This window comes from Thamnophis sirtalis, unplaced genomic scaffold, assembly GCF_051295495.1.
Source record: "Thamnophis sirtalis isolate CommonGarterSnake01/CBP01778 unplaced genomic scaffold, rThaSir2_p1.2 scaffold_2, whole genome shotgun sequence".
Taxonomy (NCBI): Eukaryota; Metazoa; Chordata; class Lepidosauria; order Squamata; family Natricidae; genus Thamnophis; species Thamnophis sirtalis.
The window spans coordinates 104,472,784-104,483,156 of record NW_028261382.1 but is presented as its reverse complement, the minus strand read 5'-3'; the positions used below and the strand labels follow the sequence as shown (position 1 = coordinate 104,483,156).

Genomic DNA, 10,373 nt, shown 5'->3' with positions numbered 1-10,373 from the left:
TCTGCCGTAATATCCTTCCAACCACATGCCAACAGAGGACGCAGAGACAAAACCCAGCGGTTCAAGAAAGGGAGAAGGGGCCACCAATGTCCTTGTCCATCTTGAACTTTTACCAGCCGGGATTTATTTCAAGCGTCTTGGTGTGAAACCTTTCTTATTTGTCATTTCTACGTTTCAAATCCCAGCCCTCAAGATTCTCATATCCACCCGCATTAAAAAAAAAAGAAACAAGTCAGCGATTAAAAAATATATATATATAAATATATATAAACAGGAGGACAGATTAAAAAGTCTCAACTCCTTCATGAGTTCAACTGGAGTTGACAGGCTGGATTGACTCAGGAGATTTTTCTGGATTAACAGAAACAAGTTTTGGGGAGCAGGTGATGACGCCCCCAGATCTACGCAGGAACCTGTGGTTTCTATGGATAAAAGACAACTGGCAGTTGGAGATATCAAAGAACTACACGAGAGGCTGTAATCGGTTCTCCTGAGTAACCAGGACTGAAATAAGATATAGTCCTGGTGATTTGTGAGGGCACAAGTCTCCTCACAAGGAGTGTCAGGTGAGGACGTATGTACAAAAGTGCATTGCACACACATTGGAGAAAACTGTAAAACTCAAAAAGAGTTCCCTCTACCCTCTGTGGACTTCCACTCCCAGAATTCCTGAGCTAGTAGCCATGTTGGCTCAAGGATTCTGGGAGTTGAAGTCTAAAGGTCGTGAAGGGACCGTAATTGCCCAGTCTTGCTCTAGGGTCAGTGGGGGGGGGGGGGGGAGAAACTAGGGCCCTTTAATGACTTGTGGACTTCAACTCCCACAATTCCTGAGCCTGGCTGAGGAATTCTGGGAGTTGAAGTCCACATAAAAGGGCCCTCGTTCCACTCCTTGCTCTAGGGCTGTGATGGTGAACCTGGGGGCATGTGTGCCATTGCCAGCTGCTCTTCTGCTTTCCAGTGTGCCAGCTGGTCTTTGCGGGCGCCCAAAAATGTCCAAAAAACAGACCTTTGGGGGGGCATTTTCCGACCTTTTCCAGGCTGCTTTTTAGGCCAAAAACAGTCTGAAAAATGGCCTGGAAATAGCCGCCCCAAAACAGGCCATTTTCTGGCTGTTTTGGGGCTTTTTCTGGGCCATTTTCTGCGCCGAAAAAGACCAAAATGGGCAAAAAACAGGCATCTGTGTGCTGGCCAGCTGGTCTTTGGTGTTTCCAGTGCTCTGGCTCATGCAAAGATCAGCTGGCCAGCTGATCCGGTTTGGGCACTCAAAAGGTTTGCCATCACAGCTCTAGGATCCATAAAATCACAGGGGGGATGTGAAGAGGCTTTATTTAAAAAAAAAAAACATCAATTCCACAAAGTCAATACTGAATGTTTACGAAAAATGATTCTCGGCCAGCTACTTCCACAAGACAAAAAGAAAAAAAACCTAACCCTTCAGAAAAGGGATGTTCTCAGCTTCCTCCTCAAAACCTCTGAACCTATTGTGACCAATGATACCGAGACCCCACCCCAAAAACAAGTGCCACTCCGTACGATCAATAATTCCCACCTCCCAATTCCCCCACCTTCCCTTCGGTTCTCTCTCTTCAACACAGGCCACCTTTCCTCTCTCCAACTCTCCAACCTCAACCCCTTTCTTCTCCAAGAACATCCAAAAGTAGCAACACTTATCCGATCGATGGGGAGTTTTATGACTTCATGGGCATAAAGGGAAACGGCATACCGTTGGAGGTGAGGGGGAGTGGAAGACACCTCGGGATCAAGGGATTCATCTCTACCGACTAGGTGGTCTCCTGTTCAAGGGGATGGCTCTCAACCCTGGCAGGAAAGGATGACCCATCAACCTGTTCAAACACGAAAGCCAGGGAGCCAATGAACCAAGCACAGCACAGCACAACACCCACTTGTACCCCGCAACTAACTCAGCTTCCACGGTGTATCTAGGTTTATCTCGGCCCAGAAATAAGTGGGCTTTAACTACAGGCCTGTCCAATCCCTACGGCCCTTCTACTTTAGCTAATTCATTCCTTAACCCATCCCATCAAGTTCTCCGGAGGAAAAGAGAACGCTCCGGAGTTATTGCATTGAAAGTTGATGTCGTTATACAAAGAGTTTTACGGCAGGACAAAATATTCGGGAAAAGGAGGAGAGAGGGAAGGGGGGGGGGGAGGAAAAACCAGCGTTATTTCAAGGCTTTGAAACCAAACGAGGGAGGGGCAAACCAGCGTTCTCCTTGCCTGGGAACGATTCAAAAAAAAAAAAGGGAGGAGGGGAAAATTGTGACAAAAATGTTCTCTGCAAACATCAGAAGTACAAGCCCTGTGCATTTTGAGTGTGGCATGGTTCGTCTCCCCGTGCCCCCCCTCGGGTGGGATTCCGGGCAAGAGACCCCACGGAGGTTACATGATGCAGCATTTATTCTTGTGGTTCTGGGGGTCCTTGAAACGCAGGCGCTGCTTGGGGCGGTATTTCTCCAAGTAGGTCAGCTGTTTGCTGTTGATGGCTCCTCGGCGTTTCCTGCAGGAGAGGAGGAGGAGGAGAAAGGCATGTTGGGTGCTGCTCAAAATGTCTGAAAGCGAAGGGCATCTTTCCAATGTACGGGTGAGACATTCTGGTTTGGTGGTTAAGGCTAGAAACCGGGAGATGGTGAGTTCTAGTCCTGCCTTAGGCATGAAAACTGGCTGGGAGACTTTGAGCCAATCGCCAGGAGATGGGGGAGTTCTAGTCCTGCCTTAGGCATGACAGCTGGGTGGGTGACATTGGGCTAATCACCAGGAGACAGTGAGTTCTAGTATCACCTTAGGCATGAAAGCCAACTGGGTGACTTTGGGCCAATCACCAGGAGAAAGTGAATTCTAGTCCTGTCTTAGTCATGAAAGCCGGCTGGGTGACTTTGAACCAACCACCAGGAGATGGGGAGTTCTAGTCCTGCCTTAGGCATGAAAGCCACCTGGGTGACTTTAGGCCAATCACCAGGAGACAATGAGTTCTAGTCCCGTCTTAGGCATGAAAGCCGGCTGGGTGACTTTGGGCCAATTACCAGGAGACGGTGAGTTCTAGTCCTGCCTCAGGCATGAAAGCCAGCTGGATGACTTTGGGCCAATCACGAGGAGACGGTGAGTTCTAGTCCTGCCTCAGGCATGAAAGCCAGCTGGGTGACTTTGAACCAATTACCAGGAGATAGTGAGTTCTAGTCCTGCCTCAGGCATGAAAGCCAGCTGGGTGACTTTGAACCAATCACCAGGAGACAGTGAGTTCTAGTCCCGTCTTAGGCATGAAAGCCGGCTTTGGAAAAGTCACTCTGAAAAATACGGTAGATTGTAAGCAGTTTCTCATGCTTAAGACAATGCATGAATTACAGTTTTGTTACGGATTGGGGAGGGGGGATTTCAAGCACCTCCCCATTTATACCCCGAAGTGGTACACCCCAGCAGGGCAGCTTCCTATCAACTGTCTGTTCCTTTGGGATGTAAATCATGTAAATGCATATAAATGAAATAAATCCTAATCCTAATGTCCAGGTGGTTGGCCACCGACCTGGGGCCGTTCACCTCCACCAGAACAGGTGGCGCAGAGAGTTTCCAGAGGAGAAACTTACTGTCTAATGAACTGGATGGCGTCTTCGTATTTCATCCCGCTCTCAATTAGGGCCAGCGCAACCAGAACTGGAGCCCTAAACATAAAAAGACAGAAGTGAGATCAGGCCGACAAAGTGATGTTAGTCCAATCTGTAAAAATTCAAAACTGAAAAAAAAAAAAAGAAAGATACTTGAATGTGCAGAAATGGAATTATAAACACCATCAACATAAAACGGAGCTCGCTCAGAAGCTGAAATACACCAAGTAGATGAGATGGAGAGTGTGAAGTAGAGGAGAGAGGTAAGGGAAGAAGAGAGGGATAGGAGAGAGGGCGGGGGGGGGGAGAGGAGGAGAAAAAGGAGGAGTGGAAAGGGGAGAGAGGAGAAGGAGAGAGGAAGGGGAAGTAGAGAAGAGAAGGATGATAGAGGGAAGAAAGGAGGTACGGAGGGAGAGGAGAGAGGGAGAAGAGAGGGATAGGAGAGAGGGCAAGGGGGGGAAGAGGAGGAGAGAAATGAGGAGTGGAAAGGGGAGAGAGGAGAAGGAGGTAGGAAGGGGAAGTAGAGAAGAGAAGGATGACAGAGGGAAGAAAGGAGGTACGGAGGGAGAGGAGAGAGGGAGAAGAGAGGGATAGGAGAGAGGGCAAGGGGGGGAAGAGGAGGAGAGAAATGAGGAGTGGAAAGGGGAGAGAGGAGAAGGAGAGAGGAAGGGGAAGTAAAGTAGAGTAGAGAAGGATGACAGAGGGAAGAAAGGAGGTAGGGAGGGAGAGGAGAGAGGGAGAAGAAAGTGATGGCTAAGGTACAAATATGGTGTATGGAGAGCAGAAGAGCCAATAATTGTTTTTGGGAGTTGATGGCAAGATGAACTGATGAAAACATTTAATAATACAATACGATGTTGACTATGTAACATTATGTGATTTATATGTTATGAAAATGGAAAAATAAAACACACAGGGATGGCACTCACCGTCCCAGGCCAGCTACACAATGGACAGCAACGCAGCACCCGGGGTCCTCGCAGAATTTGGTTTTCAGCAGGTTGAGCCAGTCGTCCACAATTTTGTTGGGTGGTGGCGCTCCATCGTCAAAGGGCCAATCCTGGAGGAGAAGACCAGAGATCAAGGGGGACATTTTCAACTAACAGGAGGAGGGTTAAGAGAATATTTTAACTTGTTTGTTAAATAAGTCCTCAAAATGGGAGTACGGGCTGTCCTCATATTGCATTCATTGAGTGACTGTTTGAAGTTAAAATGGTACTGGAAAAAAGTGACTTATGACCGTTTATCGCACTTATGACGGTTGCAGCATCCCCATGGTCATGTGACCAAAAGTCAGATGCTTGTCAGCTAAGTTGTATTTATGACAGTTTCAGCATCCCAGGGTCACACGTGTTGTGGCCCACCAGTGGAGCTGGCAGCAGATTCAGACAGTGAGGAGGGTTGGGGAGGAACCTGGGCCAGTCCTGGAGTCTGGGGAAGGCTCGGATGAGGGCTCTGTGTCGGAGGCAGAGAGGGGGCCAGGGCCGTCCGACAGTTATCAGCTGCCTTCGGAGTCAGACATCAGTGAGGCAGATGAACAGCTGGAGCCTGTTCCCAGTGTGCGCATGCACAGAGCGGCCAGACAAAGGGAACAACTAAGGAACAGAAGTCGACTTGAAAGTAAGGCCACAGGTGGACGGTGAATGGCCCCTCCCAGAGGGAATAAAAGAGGAGCGACAGGGGAGTGGAGCTTGCAGGAGACAATTAGTCCATTCCTGCATTCTTGCCAAGCATTGCGGCGTCTGAAAAGATATCGGCCTGGCTGCTCTCCAAGCCTGATAAAGGTTGACAATTGTGAACTATCTTGAAAGACTGTGGGAGAGGAAAGACTTTGCTGGAGAGGGATTCACTGTACATTAAATAAAAGAGGCTTATCGGGACGAGGACTCGGCTTCGTGCTGCTGGGGAAGCCTCGGTCAGGAAGCGCTTGAAACCCCACATTCACACAGCCAGGAAAGATACCTCTGGACCCCGGAAAAGAATCCTGGGGGTGGGGTGGGGTGGGTGGATTTCGGAAACGAAGGAAGTTGCGTAATGAATGAAGAAGTGGTAACGTTCCAGACTGACAGCTGGGATGAGGACGAAGCAGGATACATGAAGCGGCTTGTGTTTTTTCAATCAAAAGATGAGTTTTTTTTTTCATACTGTTATCCCCCCTCCTTGTTTTAAAACGGAAAGCCCAGAAGGTTAAGTTTACAACACCTGCATCCGAGGCGTTCTTTGATCCCATCCTGCACCTGCAGCTCAGGATTGGCTCTCGGCCGCGGGCAGGAAACCACCGCGGAGAGGCTCCCTAAGTCCTCCCTTGCCTCACAAACCGTACAACACAACTCCCTGAAGCCAAGACTGGGGGGACCTGGTGGGAGATCTTCCGATGGGAGGTGGACCCACAACCTCGCAGAGGTTTACCCCTGATTCGCACATGCACACTTTCTTCGCGAGCGTGCGTGCCTTCCACGCATACTTTGCTTGCACACATGCAAACAGTTTTAAAAGGGGAAATCAAATGGTCCCAAGGTATGTATGTATGAACTGGTTGTCAAGTGTCTGAATTTCAATCGCGGGGAGTTGCAGTGGACGTTAAGTGTGAAAAATGGCCATAAGAGCCTTTTTTCCAGTGCCGTTGTAACTCTGAACAGTCACCAAGCGAACTATGGAGAGTACTTGTGAGGAAATGTATAAGGCAGCAAAGCTTGCATCCGAAATAAAACCCTACAACTGTGCTTAGAAGTACAGGTAGTCCTCAACTTACGACCACAACGTGGTTCTCGCTATGTGAGAAATTGGTTGAGTGAGTTTTGCCCTCGTTCTACAACGTTTTTTGCCCCATTTGGTAGGTGAATCCCTGCAAGTTGTTAAATTAGTCCCATGGTCGTTAAATAAATCTGGGTTCCTCTCCCTCCATCGACATCGCTTGTCTGAAGGTTGCTAAAGGGGATGAGATGACCCCCGGGGGATGGTGCGACCGTCGTAAATAGGAACATCGCTTGTCTGAAGGTTGCTAAAGGGGATGACATGACCCCCGGGAGATGGTGCGACCGTCGTAAATAGGAACCACATCGCTTGTCCGAAGGTTGCTAAAGGGGATGACATGACCCCTGGGGGATGGTGCGACCGTCGTAAATAGGAACATCGCTTGTCCGAAGGTTGCTAAAGGGGATGACATGACCCCCGGGAGATGGTGCGACCGTCGTAAATAGGAACCACATCGCTTGTCCGAAGGTTGCTAAAGGGGATGACATGACCCCTGGGGGATGGTGCGACCGTCGTAAATAGGAACATCGCTTGTCTGAAGGTTGCTAAAGGGGATGACATGACCCCCGGGGGATGGTGCGACCGTCGTAAATAGGAACCACATCGCTTGTCCGAAGGTTGCTAAAGGGGATGACATGAACCCCCGGGGGATGGTGCGACCGTCGTAAATACGAACCAGTTGCCGGGGGGTCTGAATTTCGATCACACGACCATGGGGATGCTGCTGCGGTCGTTAGGTATGAAAAATGCCACTTTCCCTAGCGCCGTTGTAACTCCAAATGGTCACTACTGTTGTTAAGTCGAGGACTCCCTGTAACGATCCATTTCTTCCCATTCGTGATGCCTGTTCTTCCCGGCGGCTTTAGCAGAGATTAAAAAAAATAATAATAATAATTTCAAAGCAGGAGACTCACCATCACTTTTATGCCATCCTTTTCCAGGGGAGTCTTGTCATAGGTCACTTCACACACTCTCACAACTGTGGTTGCGCCGTATTTCTTCAGGTCCTGTCGGAGAGGGAGGAAAAAAAAGGGGAAAATATTTTAAGATTACCTACTCTCTGGCTTAGATTGCTGTCGTAGCAATTCTCTATAAGAATCAAGATCACGTGGAAGTGTTAGTACCACTTTATAATCCCTTGGTAAGGCCACACTTGGGATATTTGCATCCAGGTTTGGTCACCACGATGTAGAAAAGATGTGGAGACTCTGGAAAGAGTGCAGAGAAGAGCAACCAAGAGGATTAGGAGACTGGAGGCTAAAACATATGAAGAACGGCTGCAGGAACTGGGTATGTCTAGTTTAATGAAAAGAAGGACTAGGGGTGACATGATAGCAGTCTTCCAATATCTCAGGGGTTGCCACAAAGAAGAGGGAGTCAAGCTATTCTCCAAGGCACCTGAGGGTAGAACAAGAAGCAATGGGTGGAAACTAATCAAGGAGAGAAGCAACTTAGAACTGAAGAGAAATTTCCTGAGAGTTAGAACAATTCATCAGTGGAACAACTTGCCTCCAGAAGTTGTGAATGCCTCAACACTGGAAGTCTTCACTAGACTGGCCCACTTTGCTTGTCGGAATGTCGCAAAACGGGCTCACGTGACCTCGGGACACGGCAATGGCCATTAAAGCATGAATTTTGATCTCAGGATCCTGGGGATGCTTCAGAGGCCGTCGTTGTGAAAAAAAATCCCTTTGAACCATCACTAACTAAACTTTCGCAATCCGAGGACTCATCTTACCAACCCCATAATCCCTTGAGGGGCAAAGTCTAGGCAACTGAATGGAGCTAGCTAGCAGTGTTTGAATGGCCAGATGCCTTTCCTGTTGCCGATGAGGAGTTCTGTTCAGCAGATACATTCTCAGCATCCTGAGAGAGAGAGAGAGAAGAAATATCCGCATCTACCTGGGATCGAACTCACAGCCTCCCGATTGTGAGGCGAGAACTCCACCCCTAGGCCACCACACACCACTCCTTGTATATTGTTGTTAAACACTGAAATGCAAGATCTATTGATACCCTGACCTTAAAGGCCTGCCAAGCATGGTCCCTTTGGCCGAGATAAGATTTTAGAGCTATTTTCGGTACCTGAGGACTGCACTAATTCTTCTTAATGGCCAAAACATGGCTAGCAAGCTATGTTGGTGGAAATGTTGACCACGGGAGGAAGGAGCGTGGCCAATGCTCTCGGGTTTCTTGGGCGGGAAGAATGTTGTTTTCGAACATCTCATGCTCAGTTTAGTGCTTACACATCCTCTCCTTGGCCATCTCCTCTTGAGACGGCCCCGAGCAGTTGCTGTTGTCAGATTCTTAGCGATCTTAAGTCAGAAGACTTGAGGACTTGAAGGTCCCAAGGTCATTATCTGAATCCCCTTGATTTCTATAAAGTTGGGTCAAGTTAGGACAGTTCCAATGCCTATCGAGACTGGTTTTCTGTGGCGCATCTGCCAATTTTGGAAATAATTTAGACAATATGGGGGGTAGCCCTCATCGTATGATTAAAATTGAGCCCAAAATGTTGGTTGTGCCACAGTTCCAATTAATTAACTCTGAGGCTAGAAGTCCCTCAAAGTTCCATTTTATTAGAGATGCCATACTGGCTTGAAAATATAATTGCTATATATGTATACTTTTTTTTCCCCTTTCAAAAAAAGGAGGAGGATGATATATGTTAAAACTAAAGATGTGTATTAAAATGAAATTATAAATACCATCAACATAAAATGGAGCTCTGTAAAATACACCAAGTCAATGAGATGAAGAGTGTGAAGTAGAGGAGAGAGGTAAGGGAAGAAGAGAGGGATAGGAGAGAGGGCAGGGGGGGGGAGAGGAGAAGAGAAATGAGGAGTGGAAAGGGGAGAGAGGAGAAGGAGAGGAAGTAGAGAAGAGAAGGATGATAGAAGGAAGAAAGGAGGTATGGAGGGATAGGAGAGAGGGATAGGAGAGAGGGCGGGGGGGAGATGAGAAGAGAAATGAGGAGTGGAAAGGGGAGAGAGGAGAAGGAGAGAGGAAGGGGAAGTAGAGAAGAGAAGGATGACAGAGGGAAGAAAGAAGGTAGTGAGGGGAAGGAGAGAGGGAGAAGAAAGTGATGGATAAGGTTCAAATATGGTGTATGGAGAGCAGAAGAGCCAATAATTGTTTTTGGGAGATCTTTGGGGACACCCTGAAGAATTGCAGCTCTTGGAATGGGACAACTTGCCACAGACAACTTGCTCTGGCCACCTCACTATGGACAACGCCCCATGGACAACTGCAGGACAATTGATCAATTCAATGTAATTATTTAAGGTAAAGGTTCCCCTTGCACATATGTGCTAGTCGTTCCCGACTCTAGGGGGCAATGCTCATCTCCGTTTCAAAGCCAAAGAGCCAGCGCTGTCTGAAGACGTCTCCGTGGTCATGTGGCCGGCCTGACTCAACGCCAAAGGCGCACGGAACGCTGTTACCTTCCCACCAAAGGTGGTTCCTATTTCTCTACTTGCCTTTTTACATGCTTTCGAACTGCTAGGTCGGCAGAAGCTGGGACAAGTAATGGGAGCTCGCTCCGTTACACGGCGCTGGGGATTCGAACCGCCGAACTTTCTGATCGACAAGCTCAGCGTCTTAGCTACCGCGTCCCCGTAATGATTTAAAATAGCTAAAAATTCATCGGAATTTTGGCCACCCACCTTCCTTTCTTTAATGATTATATCCCCTTCCCTGGTTTGATATTGCCGTACCTCTTGTCCCGCAGTGAATTTTCATAGTGAATTTTCAGTGAAAATCTATCCCAGCCTGTCCATCTCTCGCTGATCCAAAGAGTAAACAAGGGTATTTATTTTTAATCCTCCCAGGTATGCAACAATTTTGGCAAGTTGTAACCCAGAGCAACCTCTGTGGAAAACGCAGCCTCATTGGAGGGAAGGCAGGGGAAGGTACGGCTATAAACAGCACACACCTTGGCTAAGAGCCATGTATCACAGCAAAAACCAACAACCTCTTACATATCTATGCGCTCTGCGCACGC

The 10,373-nt window shown here is 48.1% G+C and overlaps 1 protein-coding gene across 3 annotated transcripts in view; it reads right to left on the bottom strand.

Moving 5' to 3' along the window:
- Positions 1–234: 234 nt before the first annotated feature.
- The window catches only part of PTP4A3 (protein tyrosine phosphatase 4A3), a 63,381-nt gene continuing 53,242 nt past the window's right edge, over positions 235–10,373 (bottom strand). For all 3 annotated transcript variants that reach the window (XM_087706635.1, XM_087706634.1, XM_087706637.1), the window contains exons 3-6: positions 7,285–7,377; positions 4,546–4,676; positions 3,599–3,673; positions 235–2,517 (exon numbers count right to left, since the gene is read on the bottom strand). In XM_087706635.1, coding sequence (XP_087562761.1) covers positions 2,400–2,517; positions 3,599–3,673; positions 4,546–4,676; positions 7,285–7,377 — 417 coding nt within the window. In that variant the 3' untranslated portion in view covers positions 235–2,399. The remainder of the gene's footprint in view (positions 2,518–3,598; positions 3,674–4,545; positions 4,677–7,284; positions 7,378–10,373) is intronic.